We start from the raw sequence: 18663 nt of genomic DNA, 5'->3' as shown, positions 1-18663 counted from the left end.
AAAGATATCCTGAAGACATTGTAAAGTCAACATCCCATAAACTAAAGTCATTTTTCCCCACTCCCCCCATTTCCTCCCTTGCAAACGTATACTGGTTTATTTTGTGATTACTTGTAAAGAGTTAGTCATGAAATGACAAATTTTTGGCCATGCATGGTAACTCATGAAGACTTTCTTCTAAGGTATTGAGTGGCTATAATACCTATCTGTAGTGGTAGTTACCACACTGATGAAATGATGAATTCTTGAAGTATTAAGGAATATTGAGCTTCTGGAATATTATGTGTTTCACCTGAAGAATAGCAAATAAAAGCATTCAGATTGGTTGTCATAAAATAATCGAAATTTTGAGAAAAAAATAGAACAAATTTTTAGACTGCTTTCAAACTTTTTTTTCTATTCTTTAGAACACAAAGCTTTATGTATTACAATGATTTTTTTTAAACTGTTTCTATTAACTTCTCAAGTCAGAAGTTTCATTATCATTGAAATATGTCACGAGATCAGGGAAGTACATTCATTATAGAATTATTTAATAAATAAGTTCCCTAGTTTGAAGAGCCAAATTTTTATGTGGGGTCAGGCAGTTGAAGACATTTACAAAGAATTAGTTGTTTGTTATTGCTGTATGAGTTGCAAGAATGGAAAAAAAAAGAAATTCTTTCTTCAATACTTCCTTCCAGGCTGAGTCATCACTAGAGAGTGGGAAGGGCAGCAGCAGCAAAAGAGAATCCAAACCCCAAAGCTGATATCTCAAAGTATCTTTTCTTGAAGTTGAGGGCTCAGAGGGGAGCCATCATGAGCGATGTTACCATTGTGAAAGAAGGTTGGGTTCAGAAGAGGGGTAAGTCCTAAACAAAACTGAAAATACTAGTAAGAATAAAAATTAAATTGTTGGTAAAAGTTTAGGGGTCTGTTGGGAATTGCTTGAGAAGAAAAATGTAATGTCTGGCATTTTATCTTAGCCAGTGGACAAAGTGAAACTTGTGATCTGTAGTATATTATGTTTTCTAGTTGGAAAAAAAATAATGCTATGGGTTACAGTTTAGGTGTTGGCTTTTATTTGAAAACATTTCTTGTAATTCTTGAATGTCTTTTATGATTTGACTGGCAAGTTAGCTCTGACTTTTTGACTTTGAGTTGTACCTTATATATATGTTTTGAAGAAACTTACAGGTTTTGTGATTTTCTAAAGTGGCCCAAAGAGCTTCATTCTGAATAAATGACTCAGAATGACTTTAACTCTTAACAGTTTTTAAATACACATACACATACATGTGTGTAAATGTGGATATATGTGTGTATGTACATAAGTATATATAACTTCTAATGTAGTGCATTGATCATTTGGATGCTGTATTTTAAAAATAATAACTTGATGGGCTTTTAATTTTGGTGGGTGGATAGGTGGAAGGGAATCTATATCTATCTATCTATCTATATCTATATATATATATATATATCAATGGAAACTGATGCTACAGATGATTGAGACAAGTCATGGATGATAAAGGATATTTTGGTTTTTAAATTTGTATTTTAATAATTAAAATCACTTAGTTTAAACAAATAATTCAAATATGTCATTTTTATTGGGATAAAATGAAATAGAAAAATGAAGTAAATGAAAAATTTAATTTATACTTATCCTTTATAAAATCACCTGCTTATGGAATAAATGTGTTATTAGAAAACTAGAGACTTTAGTATAGTTGTAAGCAGTTACAGTTTACTCACATGACCACGTTAAGTGGGATGGAACTATTCCATTCTCAGAATTTCAAAGTTCCTGTGTAGCTATTTTCTGTGTCAGAAGTTATTGGCAGACATTTAATTCTTTATAGAGTTTTTTTTAAAAAAAGATTACCTATTATTCCTTTAAAAAAAGGTTATATCGATGCCTTTTTTTACACTGACATTTCTTCATATTCCACCAGATCCCAACCACTTTGTCAAAAAGTAGTTAAGCAAAACTAATTGATACAGTGAACGAATGTAACATTTCTCTATTGAGAAGAGAGAGCTGTATTTCATCATATATTCTTCAGAAACAATTTTGGTCATTTAAAAAAAAATCTGAGTTTCCTTGCCTTTTATGTGCTGTTTTTTGAAAAAGTAATTACATACTGAATAGAAATACACAGTGTTTTATTGAAGCATTTTTATATCATTTTCAGTATTACATAGAATTTAAAATATACTTTCAAAGTTTTGTGTTGTATGCAGAACACACCTGAAGTGGTGTCTCTTCTTTAGAAAGTACTTTTCCTTCTTCTCAGTTTTGCTTGCATTTTCTCCATATTCATGACAGGTTTGGGGACTTATTGAATGAAGCTTTGCATTGGTGATAGTTTACCATATTTTTGAATATCTCAACTGAACTATTGAAGAAAAATATGCAAGTTTGGTCTTCCAATTAAATCATTGTTTGGCACCTTTTGGACACTATTTTTTATATTAGCTAACATACACAATCTGTTACTTAGGGATAGTCAACTTAATAAAAGATAGTTTGTTTCTGGGATTTGAATATACCTTGAATCAAATTATTGTTGCCCCAAATTCAGTACCAACAATCATGATATACATTTAGCTTAAAAGATGGGTATTGATTTTATCCCCTACTATCAGCATTGTAAAAAGTTTCTACATTGTATGTTTTCTGGACTTAATCTAATTTGATTTGCATTTCTGATGTAAATATGAAGCTGAGGAATCACATAGCTTATTCCATATCAGTGACTGTTAATTTTGCGACTGTTCTTTATAAAAAATAGATTCTTTCATTATTTTGGTTACTAATGATAAATAAAATCCCTCTACATAAAAAAAATTAGGATTATGTTATACTTTAACAGTTTAATAAGAACAAATACTTAATAAAGTGGTTATTATAGGTTTTCTTGTTCCTAGGCATTCATCACTAGATTATTCTGTCTCCCACCTCAGTACTAGCGATACTTCACCCCAAGAGGCACCATTAAGGCATCACTAAAGGTATAAAGTACACATTAATATGATGTATATAGGCCTCAGTCTCTAGGTTTGCTGATAGTGATCAATGTATTTCTTTCTTTGCTTTTTTTTTTTTTTTTAAATTTTGGAGGCAGTAGGGGTTAAGTGACTTGCCCAGGGTCATACAACTAGCTAGTAAGTGTCTGAGGCTAGATTTGAACTCAGGTCCTCCAGACTCCAGGGGTGGTGCTCTATCCGCTGCGCCACCTAGCTGCCCCTGATCAATGTATTCTAAAGTAAATGTTAAGCATTTGGTTCTTTAGGTCTAATTTCAAGCAAACAGTGCTGATACTTACTCATATCTAAGAAATGTTTACAGTGTTTAGAACTCAGTACATTAACAATGTGGGCAATTTAGTGGGTATGGAAAAGTTGCAAATCATAGGGAAATATAAATTGCAATATTATAAGTATAGGGTTTTGATGTTTTAAAAAACTGCTTTTTGGTAGTTGTGCATTCAACTATTAGTCACATAGGACTGGTCAAAATTTCTATTAGAGATTAATATATTATTTAAGTTGTTGTCTTTTTATCCTTTTTGTAATTTATTTTGCACAACTGAGCTGTAATGATGGTAGATAATTTAGATTTTGCTCTAGGGCACTAAATTTAGAGTGATCTGACAGCATTTACAATACTTTAACATCTAGAAACAACAGAGCTTTCTACCTAGTTAGGAAGAATAATTAGTTAAAATGAGAATTTACCAGATGGTGGGCTGCAGTGAGCTTCTCTCCCCATTTCCACCTCCCTTCTCTCTCCTTTTATCTTCATTCCTCCCATTCCTCACATCTCCCTTCCCTCCACTTTCCCCCTCCCCTCAGTAATTGAGGATATGACAGTTTCACTGGGAATGATTTCTGGTACTTCTCTCAGTCAAAATTCTTAAATGTTTTGCATAGTTTTACATAATTCTAAGACAGTTTTATCGCCAAAAATTTTTTTAATGGGTGAGAAAACTGCAAAAATGTGTTTGCTTCTTAGGATCTTTGTAATATATAACTAATTGAAGCTTAATGCTGTGTTATTTCTTTGTAACCTTTGTGTGTTTCCAGATGATATAGATTTCTTTCTAAAAATAAGTGACTGGAATTGCATTATTCCTTGCAGTATAGTTGTGTCTTCAATGTCAGTGATATTTAAAAACATTATTCTCTGAAAATATTTGTCTCACTAGTACTAAAATGATTTATTTAAATGTTGTATTTATGGAGATTTGTGTACTAAACAAGTAATGTTGAGAATTAGGAATCTATAAGTCTTGCTGAATAAATTAATTCCCACTGTGCAAATTCAGATGTGGGTAAATACTGAACTTTGTGAAGTTTTAGTATTTGATCAAAGTTTTACTTTTGTTGTGGCCTAACCAAACTTTAAAAATATATAGAACACAACAGAGATTCTTTTGGACTTCACTCGTGTAGAGATGTGTGCCTTTTTTGTTCATATTTTATTCAAATCATGACTTCAGAAATAAGTTACTCAGTGATTAAGGAGAATGAAAACGATAGTACCATTTCCTGTTTACTACAAAGCAGCAAACTTTTTCCATAAAGAGTAGTGCAGTGTCATTGTAGCAATGACTGTATGACCACATGGTATGTTAGAAAAATTCACTTTGACTTTTGGGATTATAAATTGAGTATAGACTTGTGAAAATTAAATGTTTCTGTTTAATTGCATTGAAAGCCTGAACTTTAGCTAATGTTTTTCTCTTCCAGTGTTGCGGGATTTGCTCTTGTAGTTTCAGCTGTAAAAACTGAGCGTAGTCATGTTCTTGAGAAGACGAGGCAATGTGATCTTTGGTTTTTTGGTAGTCTTTCTGGTTGGTATCTGTCAGTTTAGGACGCATTGATCTTCACTGTATGATAGTGTGAGATGTAGGAGACAGAAGTTTTGCGTTCATAAGTACTATAACTTTTTGGAACTCTTAGAAGTTAAGTTTCTAAAGTTTTTCTAGAGTTTCCTTGATCTGTAAAATGGGAATATTACTACTTGTTATGTACTTTACTGGATTGTTTTAAAGATCAGATGAGATAACACAAAAGTATCTTTGAAAAAGAAGGGCTTTTTGTAAGATTTAGAACCACAAAGGAACCTTGGAATCTAGTCCAATTCCCTTACTTTGCAAATGTGGAAACTGCCACCCATGGAGGTAAAGTGACTTAACCACAGTTGATGAAGTAGTAAACTGCAGGATATGGATTTATTTTAACCAAGGCCCTCTTATTTCAAATTCAGGATTCTGTTCATTTTACCATGCTTCTCTTATATAGAAATTGTTTTGACTAGCCTTTAAATGTTGACATTCTGCAAGCATCTATCTTTGTACATCATCTCTTCTCTTTAAACTTTTTTCTCTGGTAATCTACCATCATAGCCTCAACTCATTTTTATGTGACCAATAGTCATTTCTCTAGCTCTGATCTCTCTCCTTTGAAAAACATGGGTTCAAAATCAAACACTGTGACCTTTGACAATTCAATTCATCTCTATACCTCATTTCCTATGAAATTAGACTTGATGATCTCTTATGTTTTCGTCTAGCTCTACTATTCTATGATTCTTTTAGCTCTAGATCTTCATTTACAACTGGAATGGATTAGAAAAATATTTATTAAGCTCTTAGTATATGCCAAGCACTAGGTTAACTGCTAATAATGCAAATAGAAAACCAAGACATTCCATTCTTTCAAGAAGTTTACATTCTAATTTAGAGCGATAATAAATAAAGGAAGATTAATTATCATTATAATAACTAGCAATTGTAGCACTTAAAAGTTTGCAAGTACTTTACAAGTATTATCTCATTCTATCCTTAGAACAACCCTGGAAGGTTGGTGCTATTATCCCCATTTTACAAATGCAGAAACTGAAGCAGAGGACAGTTAAGTGACTTGCCCATAGTTAAGTGTCTGAGGCTGGATTTGAACTTGCATCTTTATGAATACAGTTCCAGCATTCTATCCACTGTACTACCTAGCTGACTCATGTTTGTCTTTTTAGTTCATGGCAGATGGAAAGGCCATCTCCATCAGTATGTCTTGTTTACACTTCAAGCTCAGTGTCCAGAACAAGACATCTTTTTCTTACCTAATTCTGATTTCCTTAATTCAGTTAATGGTGTCAGCATTGATCTTGTTACCGTTGATTGAAACTTTGGTGTTATTTTGATTCCTTCGTCTTCCATTCCAATCTAGTCTCACTTGCCAATCAGCAAACATTTATTAACGGCTTATTATGTGCAAAGTAATTGTGCTAAGTCCCAGTGATCCAAAGAAAGGCAAAAGCAGACTCTGCTCTCAACATAGAAAAAAAAAAATAGGTCCATATAAGACATATAAAGAGTAGATGGGAGATAGCCACCTAATCTTTACAGATCCATTTCACTCTTCACAACACTTCTAAATTAAAGTTTTCATCATTGGAGATGTTTATGCAGAAGCTGAATGACCATTTGTTTGGAATGTTGTAGATGGGCTTCATATTTTGAGTGGGAGAGTTGGATTAGATTGACTTCTTGAGTCCCTTCCAACTCTGAGCTTCTGTAAATCATTTGGCATGAATCTGATCAAGAAACACCAGAAATCAAAACCTTGCAGTGCTTCCCTGTTGCCTACCAAATAAAGTCCAAGAATTATTAAGGCAAAGCCTTCAAAACTCTTCACGATGTCCACGAAAGAGTGCCACTATCTTTCTAGCCATATCACACTGTTATCCACTAGGTATACTATGCTTCAGCAAATTTGCCTTCCTTTTCCCTTTGGAATCCCTCAGCAGTGCCTGGATTAGTCTTTGCTCCATATGTATGAGATTGTGCCTAGTACAAATATTCAGAGAAACTTTCTGATAGCTGCAGGCAGAAAATCTTTTCTTTCTTCAGACTTTGCATGGCACTTTAATTCTGATGTTCTGTTTTACATCATAGTTAGTTATATGTGTGTTGTATTGCTCCTATTAGATTTGAAGCTCTGTCAGTGCAGAAACTATCTCGCTTATCTTTGTGTCTCCCCTAGTGTCTGGTACATAATAAGTACTTAATATGTTGGTTGAATTGAATTAAGCAAAGAAAAAACTAGTTTTGTGCTGTATCTTGTGAGAGTTCTGCTTTTTTTTCCCTAGAGCTACCGTAGTCCCTAGGATAACCCAATTTCTAGAAATTATTACTATTAGAGAGAGGGAGAAAGGAAGTTAAAGAAACTACTGAATGATAATAGTTAATGCTTAAATGCCACTTCCTTTCTTTTTTATTGTGAACTTCACAAACAAAAAATTGAACATTTACTTGTGTGTGTGTGTGTGTGTGTGTGTGTGTGTGTGTGTGTGTGTATAGGAACAGAGAAGAGGATTTTATGTGAAACCATGAATCTCTTTTGTGAAGAGTTTGCTGTTTTAAAAAGAATATAATAAAGTCAGTGTACTATTTTCAAAGTTTTCCTGTTTGTGTTCCTTCAGAACTCTTCTTCTGAACATTTTTAAATGCTTGACTGACTCTTTTTTCCATTTAATTCTTTTTTTTTGTTGTTGGCAGCACTGTTGCCCACTTCCCTTTCCTCCCCAAATGCCCCCTAAATGAGAAAAATAAAAGCACAGTCATTGTAATAAATAAGCTTAGTTATGCAAAACAGTCCCACATATTTGCCATGTTCAAAAATGTATGTCTCGTTCTTCTTCTTGAGCGTATCACACCTGTGTCCGGAGTTCGGTAGCATGCTGCATTAGTGATCCTACAGAGTTGTTGGTCACTGCATTTATCAGAGTTCTTAAGTCTTTCAAAGTTTTTTCTTTACTATATTGTTGTTACTATATAAATTGTTCTTGTGGTTTTGCTGACATGACTCTGCCATCAGTTAATATGTGCTTTCCTAGGTATGGGAAACCATCCCTTTCATCATTTCTTATGGTACAATAATAATACTTCATTTTATTCATATTCCATAATTTATTCAGCCATTCCTCAATTGACGAATTCCATCCTTCCTTCCTTCTTCTCTCTCTCTCCCTCAGGTTTCATCAAGGATTGGTTCAGTTTCTTTTGTCTTATAATAATTATTTAGAGAAGTGCTTAATAAGTATTTATCAGATTGATTTCTTATATGCAAAATATTTCTTCAAAACTTAAAAAAAATTCTTGATGGTTTCTATAGAAATAGTATTAGTTAGAGAAAGTACAAGGATTTTCTCTCTCCAACTTCAGTTTGAATTGAACCTATTTATTACAAGTATAATTGAGAAAAAGGTGAGAAGTCAAATAAGTTGCCAGTTTGAAAATGTTATTAAAAAAAACAAACTATTTTTGCCTTTTATCAAGAGAATAGCATTTAAAATAATTTAATAAATCTTGAAGCTTAATGAGGTTTGTTCTATAGGATTATTTTTTAAACTTCAGAAATAGAATAACACATCTCTTCTAATATTGATTTTTCTCAGTTATATTGCATGTTTTATTAACCTTTTTATGTGATTTTTCACAGGTGAACTGTTTGGCTAATGATGAGACTATTAGAGTCTACGGGTTAGCAAGAGGCTCCTATGGTAGAGAAGATGACTAGGGTATACTGACATTACAAAACAAGGAAGCTGAACATCCAAGAGCTTTCCACTAATGAAGCTATGCGGAAGGAATAATGTATAGTTCTTTGATCTTTGGGTTGCCATCTATGCTATATTTGGAAACTCAGTAGTGCTTTCTATTTCTGTTACTTAAGCACAACTGGCCAAACTCTAAATTGCTTTAGGGAGCAGGGAGAGAAGAGTACTCATGTTCTATGTGCTGTAAATAGTTAAAAACTTAGTAAATTTCTGACTTAGAGAATGGACAGCTGCTGTATGGTAAACTGAAGGAAAATAATTAATGTAGATAGAATGCTTTAAAGGTAGAATGAAGTATTACTTCAAACTATATGGCAAAGCAGCAGAATGATGAGTTATAATAGTAGAAGACAAGACAAGAAAGCAAGATGTTTCTGCAAGAATAGTGACCAGTGGAGTAGTTTTTGAGCAGTGTGGAGTCAAACATAAGTCTTAAGAGATCATTGAGCACTGATGGTGAAAATATCACTTACGGCTGCAACTGAAGTTTCCATTTTGGCAACATGGTAAGGACTATTGAGTGAACTTGTCTTTTGACTGTAAGTTGATATACAATCAATCAGTCAATCAGTAAACATTTGTTAAGCACCTACTATGTGTCAGGCAATGTGCTAAGTGCTGGGGATACAAAAAGAGACAAAACACAGTCCCTGTCCTCAAGGAGCTCACAGTCTAAAAGGAGAGACAATATGCAAACACATTATACGAAGCAAGCTACATACAGGATAAATTGGAAATAATTAATAGGGAAGATATTGGAATTAAGAGGGGTTGAGAAAGGCTTCCTGTGGAAGATGGGATTTTAGTTGTCACTTTTTTTTTTTTTTAAGGCAAATGGGGTTAGGTGACTTACCCAGGGTCACACAGCTAGTAAGTGTTATGTGTTTGGTCTGAGTTATGTGTTTGGTCTGAGGCAGGATTTGAACACAGTCCTCCTGACTTCAGGGCCAGTGCTCTATCAGCTGCACCACCTAGCTTCCCGAATTTTAGTTGTTACTTAAAGGAAGCCAGGGAAGTTAGTAGGTGGAGTAGAGGAGGAAGAATGTTCCAGGCAGGGGGGACAGCCAGAGAGAATGCTCAGAGCCTAGAGATGTACTGTTTTGTTAATGGAACAGTCAGGAGGCCAGTGTCACTGGATTGAAGAGTATGTGTTGGGGAATAAGGTGTAATAAGACTGCTGCCTACAAACATGCCCATGTCTCCCCCATTCTTAAAAAATCCGCACTTCATCCAGCCATCCCCACTGTTTCTCAACCTATATCTCTTCTCAGCTAAACTCCTAGAGAAAGCCATCTATCTATACTAGGTACCTCTACTTCTCCTCTTACTCTCTTCTAAATCTTTTGCAGTCTAGCTTCTGACCTCATCAGTCAACTAAAACTGTTATCTACAAAGTTACCAATAATCTTTTTAATTTGAGACAACCTGGTGATGTCATAGATAGTCAGGAAGACCTGAATTCAGTTACTGCCTTAGACACTTAACTAGTTGTGTGACCCCGAGCAAGTCTTTTAGCTTCAATTTTTTCATCTGTTTAATATTGACTACCTTGCAGGGTTACTGTGAGGATCAAATAAGGTAATGTTTGTAAAGCAAACCTTAAAAGGCCTTAAAGGGCTATATAGAAGATAGTTATTATTGGGGCAGCGAGGTGGCACAATGGTTAGTGTTTTGGGCCTGGAGTCAGGAAGACTTATCTTTCTGAGGTCAAATCTGGCCTCAGACACTTAGTAGCTCTGTGACCCTGGGCAAGTCATTTAACCCTTCTTGCCTCAGTTTCCTCATTTGTAAAATGATCTGGAGAAGGAAATGGCAAACTGCTCCACTATCTTTGTCAACTCCAAGTGGTGTCATGAAGAGTCAGACATGACTTAAAAATGACTCAACAAGAACAATAAAGATATTGTTGGTGGTGGTGGTGCTGTTGTTACATTTAATGGGCTTTTCTCAGGCCTCAGAGCTTTCTGAACTTTGGTGGCCATTGTCAGTCCTCCTGGATATTCTTTTCTTTTTAGGTTTTTAGGTTTTTATTATACTACTCCCTTCTGGTTCTTCTTTTAGCAGCCCAATTGCTTATTCTCATTATCCTTTGCTGATTTTTCATCCGTCATGCCCAGTAATTATAGGAGACCCTCAAGGCTTTGTGCTGGGTTCTCTTCTCTTTTTACTCTATAATATTTTATTTGGTGATGTCATTAGCTGTCATGGGTTCAATTTTCTCTTTGCAGATGATTCTCAAATGAATATAAACAATACTCATCTCTTTCCTGAGGTCCGTCCATGCTGGTATCACCAATTCCCAGTTGGACATGTTGAATTGTATGTTGCACAGGCATCTTAAATTCAACATGTCTAAAGCACAACTTGTTACCTTTTCTGTCCTCAAACCCTTCCTTTTTCCAGAATTCCCTCTTAGTTGCAACAATCACCCATGCTTACAACTTTGGTGACTTTACTGTCACTTAACTCCATTTATCCAATATGTTGTCAAATTTTGTTTTTGCCTTCACATACATTCCTTTCTCTCCACTCACAGAGCTTCCACCCTTGTGTATGTTTTTGCCTGTGCTATTTCAGTAGAGTTCTAATTGGTTTCCTTGCCTCAAGTGTCTCCTAACCCTAGTCTATCCTCTACATCGCTAGCAAAATGATTTTCCTAAAGCCCAGGCCTGACTATGTCACCCCTCTTCCCTATTCATCAGTGACTCCCTATTACCTCCAGGGTCAAATAGAAAACCCTATTTGGCATTTAAAGCCCTTTACAACCTGACCCCTTTCTACCTTCCCAATCTTTATTCCTCTTCCACTTACTCAGAAATTTCGTTAGACTGGTCTACATGCTCTTCTTCACACATAACACTCCATTGTTCTGTTGTATTTGTACTGACTATCCACCATTGCTAGAATGCTCTCTCTCCTCACCTCTTTTTTTTTATTAATTTATTTTGATTTATCAGCAGTCACTTCCATAAGCTTTTGAGTTTTAAATTTTTATCCCCCTTCCTCTTCAAGAGGGTACGCAATCTGATATAGGCTATACATACATTCCTATTAAACATTTTCACATTAGTCATGTTATAAGGAAGAATTAGAACTAATAGAAGGAACCACAAGAAAGAGGAAACAAAAAAGAAGGTAAAAAAAAAAGCAAATAGTATACTTCGATCTGCATTCAAACTCCATAGTTCTTTCTTTGGATGTGGATAGCATTTTCCATCATGAGACTTTTGGAGATGTCTTAGATTCTTGCATTGCTGAGAAGGGCTAAGTCTATCAAAGTTAGTCATCACACATCATGGCTGTTACTGTGTACAACATTCTCCTGGTTCTGCTCACTTCACTCAGCCATCAGTCCATGCAAGTCTTTTCAGGTTTTTCTGAAGTCAGCCTGCTCATCATTTCTTATAGCACAATAGTATTCCATTACATTCATATACCACAACTTGTTCATCCATTCCCCAGTTGATGGGTAGCCCCTCAATTTCCAATTCTTTGCCCCCACAAAAAAAGTTGATATAAATATTTTTGTACATGTGGGTACTTTCCCATTTTTATGATCTCTTTGGGGAACAGCTCTAGAAGTGGTATTGCTGGGTCAAAGGGTATGCACATTTTTATAGCCCTTTGGGCATAGTTCCAAATTGCACTCCAGAATAGTTGAATCCTTTCACAACTCTACCAACAATGCATTAGTGTTCCAATTTTCCCACATCTTCTCTAACATTTATCATTTTCCTGTTTTGTCATGTTGGTCAATCTGATAGGTGTGATGTACCTCAGAGCTGTTTTGATTTGCATTTCTCTAATCAGTAGTGATTTAGAGCGTTTCTTCATGTAACTATAGTTGGCTTTAATTTTTTCATCTGAGAACTTTTATCAACTGGGGAATGACCTGTATTCTTATAAATTTGACTTAGTTCTCTATATATTTTAGAAATGAGGCCCTTATCAGAGACACTGGTTGTAAAAATTCTTTCCCAGTTTTCTGCTTCCCTCCTAATCTTGATTGCTTTGGCTTTATTTGTGCAAAAACTTTTCAATTTAATGTAATCAAAATTACTCATTTTGCATTTCATAATGTTCTCTATCTCCTGTTTGGTCATGAATTCTTCTGTTCTCCATAAATCTGATAGGTAAACTATTACTTGCTCTCTCAGTTTGCTTATAGTATTAGCCTTTATATCTAAATCATGAACCCATTTTGACTTTATTTTGCTGTATGGTGTGAGATTTTGGTCTGTGCCTAGTTTCTGCCATACTCTTTTGTCATAGTGAGTTCTTATCCCAGAAGCTGGGGTCTTTGGGTCTATCATATAGTAGATTACTATAGTCATTGACTACTGTGTCTTGCATACCTAACCTATTTCACTGATCCACCACTCTATTTCTTAGCCAGTACCAAGTAGTTTTGATGATTGCTGCTTTATAATACGGTTTAAGCTCTGGAACTGTTATCTTCTCACCTCTTGAGTCCCACCTTCCCCAATTTCCTTCAAGACTCAGTTCAAACTCCATCTGCTGTAGGAAATCTGTCCTGGTTAATCTCCCCTACCCTGTTGCTACTAGTAGTCTTTCCCACTGAAATTACCTTCTCTCTATTCTTTGTATGTATCAGTTTTTTTGTATGTTCCCTCCCCCATTAGAATGCAGGCTCCTTGAGAACATGGGCTATGTTTTTGCTCTTCTTTGCATCTGGCACATGTTGTTGTTCAATTTTGTAGTAATGTTTGACTTCCCATGACTGTGAACTGTACCATGCCAATGCTGTCCATAGGGTTTTCTTGGCAACAGTACTAGAGTGGTTTTTGTTTCTTGTGGATTAAGGCAAACAGAGGTTAAGTGACTTGCCCATGTGTCACACAGCTAGAAAGTGCCTGAGGCTGGATTTGAACTCAGGTCTCAGACACTTAGTAGTGGTGTGAATCTTGCCCTTTAACTCCCTTAAATATACTACAAGAGATCCACTGAACATGCTATAGGGCTTTCCTCAGTTAATGTCACTAGATATTAAGAAGATATCAATAGAGCATATAGAGTGTCCAGTGGTTTTACCTTGCTTTTACCACAAGAACAGTCCGTTTTCTTTCAGGCTCATACATTTCTTTGATATCATGAAACATGACATCAAACCATACTTCTGTTTTATAGTTTGTTGGTTGTTTGATGTTGCACATTGCTTATGCTCACACATGCATTCCTTTTGCCATTTGGACATTTTTCAGTTTTAGTTCTTTGGCAACAATAGCCAATTTGTTAGTGAACATTTCTGAAGTGCTTACTGTGTTCAAGGCACTGTTCTAAGCATTGGAGATACAAACAAAAAGATAATCGCTGTCCCCAAGGAGCTTACTTTCTAGGAGGAAGAAAATACATAAAAGGCAAGTTGAATGGAGGTTGGGCAGGAGGGGAGTGGAGATAATCAATATGATGGGACGTGATGAAGAAGTCCAGAGGAGTGCAACATGGTGGGAAATGAAGAGATGGCTGGCCTGGGCAACTTCTTTAAATGGAGATTCTGGAAGAAACCCACCCTCCAAGCATGGTAAGGGACCCAGGGGCAGAGGGTAACATCCACGGTCTGAGTTTTGGGGCTAAAGTGATTTCCCGAAGGAAAAGTTTTCCCTGACATGATAGAGAAGTTCAGAGGTGTGGCTAGGGTGAAAGTGATCTTTCAGGATGAAAAGGATGTTGGTGCAAGATGCAGAAGTCCAGAGGAATGCATCCTTGTAGTAAATAAAGAATTCAGTTATAGCATTACATGATTTTAGCCTTATACCACTAGAAGGATATTGGTATTAATGGTCATTTCTTTGAAGGAAAAATTTGGAGCCTTTAAAATAACTTTACAATTTCCTAAAGACAATCCAGCCTGCTCTGCTTGCTGTCTTCAATTCTGGGCCCTAGTCATTGTCCATTTATAGCGCATGCTTAAGACACACATATTAATGGATAATCTCTGTTGACTCGGGGTTCTCAACCTTTTTTGTATCATAGATCCATTTTGCATTCTGGTAAATCTTGTCAACTCCTCTGAATAATATTTTTAAAGGCATAAAATAAAATTACTGAAGGAATTAATCATATTGAGATACCGTTACCAAATACTAAAAACAAAAAAAAAGTTCATGGACTCTAGGTTAAGAATCCCTGCTAAAGATTTTTTGTCCAGCTGAATGTCATATTTTGAATAATAGGAATTCTTCATACACTTGGTTTTCCCCGTACATATAGTTTGGTCATGTTCTTTTGAGTTATTGTGGATCTCATCCAGGGGGTTTTGTAGTGTTCTGGGGCTAAAAGCAATCAGCCCAGTCTCATCTGTAAGCAAGAACATGTGGAAAGCCTTACCATCTATAAAGAATCTCTTTTTAATATGGATTTTGTTTTGGATCTCCTCTGTGGATGTGGAAAACATTTTCCCCTTACTTTAAAAAAATAGGTATTTATTGATATCTCTTGTTTTCATATATTCTAAATATCTACCAATACCCCTTCCTATCCCAGAGAGCCATCTCATATGACAAAGATTGTTTTTTTAAAAAGGAAAAGAAGAGAAAGCAGAGAAAAGAAAATCAATAAAACTAATCAATACATACAAAAGACCCCTGCCATTTTATATAGTGTTCCACACCCATGAACCTCCTACTTCTGGAAAAGAATGGGGGAAAATGTCTTCTCCTATCTCTTCTTTAGGACTGAGCTTCTCTTTTTGTAATTTTGCAACCTTTATTTTCAAATATTTTGTGATTCTTTCCATTTACATAATTTTAATCATATATATTATTTTCTTGGCTCTGCTTTTATCATTTTGAATCAGTTCATGAAAGCCTTGCCTTTTTCTGCACTCATCACTTCTGTTGTTTCTTCTAGCACAGCAATATTTTGTTACATTCATGTACCACAATTTCTTTAGACATTTTACAATTCCTAACTGCCACAAAAAATAATGCTATAAATATTTTGTTGACTATTGAGTCTTTTTATTAATAACTTTTTTCTTTTGGGTAGGCAGTGGGGTTAAGTAACTTGCCCAGAGTCACATAGCTAGAAAATGTCAAGTGTCTGAGGCCCTATTTGAACTCAGGTCCTCCTGACTCTAGGGTTGGTGGTCTATACATTGCGCCACCTAGCTGGCCCATATCAATAATCTTTTTGTGGTATGTGTCTAACAGTGGAATGGTTATAGGTCAATTGGGATAGACATTTAGCCACTTCATGTGCATAATTCTAAACTGTGTTCCAGAATGGTTGTACTACTTTACAATTCCACCAGCAATTCATTATTATGGGTGGCAAACACTATTGGTGAGCATGTATTTTTTTGTTTTATGTTATACCTGATGTTAATAATCACAAGGTCAAACAAAGTTTTCCTATTTTTCAAGAAATCTTGTCTAATTTTGACATAATTGTGGGAAATGTCTTACTGGAGAGCCTTTAAGGAAAAGTTATGCTGTACCAAATCAAATGTATGTTCATAATCAACTGATAAGTACAGTGGGATCCTGTGTTTCCTACATCTTGCAGTCAGCTGTGTTATAGTGTAGAATGAGAGACAGATTCCAGGATTATGCTGCAGGGAAGTTGAAACTACCCTGTTCTCCACGTAGGAGGGTGAAGGGAGAGAACTTCTCTCTCAAACCATAAGGCTGGATTTTCTAATTATCCATAACCTTGAGCTGAGTGAACAAGTACATGTGTATAGTATCTCAACTGCTGCCATCTTTTGAGCAGAGAAAGACCATATAAAACATCTGTCTGCCAATACCATGTCTTTTAAAGAATACAGGGAGGGATGGCTCCTCTGACAAAAGATTGTTTGGCTTCATCATCCCCAGCCAGTTCTCTTAGAGGCGTCTCCAGTCATTGTCTGTGAGCTCGATGAGATGTCAAATGGACATGCTTCATATGGAGGGGCCCCTTAAATGCCTCCAAAAAAAAGCTCCCATTATTAAGCTCAGAAAACTGATTAAGGAGCTCAGTAAATTGAACAGGAACTCTTATGATCAACCCACCCTACATAATACATAATCTATCACTGTTACATTACGTATATGCTTTGCATAAGAACTTCATACCCCTCTTGTTTGAATTTCACAAGTTCAGGTGCAATGAATGAAATTAGTAGTACTCAGGAAGCCCCAGCTAGTTGAGGGCAAGGTTCCAAAGGACATTTGCTCAGTCATTGTTAGATTGATTGGTTGATTCTTCTCCAGATAGCTTCTGTGTCTTCAAGATTAAACTATTTTCACACTAAAATAGCAATCAATGAGATTTGATAATCAAAAGCTCACTCTAGCTTATATTTACATGTACCTGGCTTTAACCATATCTGAAGGGAATGTATGAATCAAATTATTAAATTATATTTTAAAATGCACATGGGGAACTTGACATTAAAGACTCATGTTGCAAACACAGATTTTGTTGTTTAATCCTGTCCAGCTCTTCATGACTCATGTACCATAGCACACTAGGCCCTTCTGTCCTCCACTATCTCCTTAAGTCTGTCCAAGCTCATGTTTTTTGCTTCCATGACATTATCCATCTCATCCTCTTACGTCTCTTTCTTTTGCCTTCAGTCTTTTCCAACATAAAAATCTTTTCCAACAAGTCCTGTCTTCTCATTATTTGACCAAAGTATTTAAACTTCAGCTGAGTTCAGATCTGGTCTCAAACTCTTGGAGTTATCATTACCTGGCTCACTTTCTGTGTTGGGTTTGCATAGGGCTAAGTATAACTTGGTATTTATGGAAGCATACATATAGTATATACATACAGAAAGAAGTGTGAGCACTATCTCAGTGCTCAATTACCCACTTTATACAAATTAAACTTTTAAAATTTACTTTTCAATGCTGGCGTTGTTCTAAAGGTGTTTTATTACTAGTGGCTTTGTTAATCAAGGCATCACTTTTCCTTTTATTCTTTGTATCAAAATCTCTAGAGTAGGATTTGAAGATGGACCTATATTTGACTGGATGGGAATAACACCAGAGGCTTCCCACTCTGAGGTTATGAAATAAGCTTTTTCACTTGTCCAGAAAACTGATATTAAAATTATTTTAAATATACCTAACTTTACTATGTTTTGAATTGGTACTGGCTGCCAAAAAAGTAAAATTCTAATTCTAAGTGGTAATGGCTTCCAAATACATATTAGTTGTTTGGGGAGTACTGCACCATAATTTAGCATGTCAACATTTCCATTATAAAATTCAGATTTTATAGAGTTTATGATTTGGCAATTTCAAGCATAATTGGACTGAAACTTGGTATAAAAATTATTAACTTACAGATAAAATTCCCTATCAGTCCATACGGTTGCATTTTCTGTCTGCTTAGCCAAGTTTTATCAAACAAAATAACCAAAGTAAAAACATGTTTTATAGGCAGATATTTACATGGACACATTGATATAGTTGATATATTATTTACATTTGGATAGAACTACAGATAATCTTTAGCCTTCTGTAAGAATGGAAAGATAATAGAAAAGATAATTTTAAAATCACTCTTAAATTTATTATTTTTGATTTAAAGTCATGAATATTTCAGTCAAGTTGAAAATGTAACTATAAAGTCAGTAATAGACACATTTTATCATTCTTCCTTAGAACAAGAGTCTCTTAGCTAAAGGAGAGGATGTATGGACCAAAGGTAAATCTCTGAACTGTTGGGTTGACCAAAGCAGAGACCACTTTTCATCTTATGTAGCATGAATTGAGTGTATTAGGTAATAGTTAAGTAACTAGTCTGAAAAGCTATTTCTCATTGTTTTTATCTTGACTCTCTTCACATTTGATCTTTAAGGAAAAGAAAAAAAACATGGAAAATAAAAGTTGCATATGTCTGTTTATATATATGTACATGCATTAGTAGTTTAAAACCAAAGTACAAGGGGCAGCTAGGTGGGGCAGCTAGGTGGCACAGTGGATAGAGCTCTGGCCTTGGAGTCAGTAAGGCCTGAGTTCAAATCTGGTATCAGACACTTGAAACTTAATAGCTGTGTGACCCTGGGCAAGTCACTTAATCCTGATTGCCTTGCCTAACAA

The 18663-nt window shown here is 35.3% G+C and overlaps 1 protein-coding gene across 2 annotated transcripts in view; it reads left to right on the top strand.

Annotated features, from left to right (window-relative positions):
- The first annotated feature begins 683 nt into the window (after nucleotides 1-683).
- Nucleotides 684-18663, top strand: part of LOC114049642 (RAC-gamma serine/threonine-protein kinase) — a 362981-nt gene continuing 345001 nt past the window's right edge. Inside the window, exon 1 of one of the 2 annotated variants that reach the window (XM_027870916.1) lies at nucleotides 684-844. In XM_027870916.1, the coding sequence (XP_027726717.1) occupies nucleotides 799-844 (46 nt within the window). In that variant the 5' untranslated portion in view covers nucleotides 684-798. The remainder of the gene's footprint in view (nucleotides 845-18663) is intronic. The other variant, XM_027870917.1, reaches the window with a different exon arrangement.

The sequence above is a fragment of the Vombatus ursinus genome, unplaced genomic scaffold, assembly GCF_900497805.2.
Source record: "Vombatus ursinus unplaced genomic scaffold, bare-nosed wombat genome assembly UNPS02014798.1, whole genome shotgun sequence".
Taxonomy (NCBI): domain Eukaryota; kingdom Metazoa; phylum Chordata; class Mammalia; order Diprotodontia; family Vombatidae; genus Vombatus; species Vombatus ursinus.
This window is presented reverse-complemented; position numbering and strand designations above follow the sequence as displayed.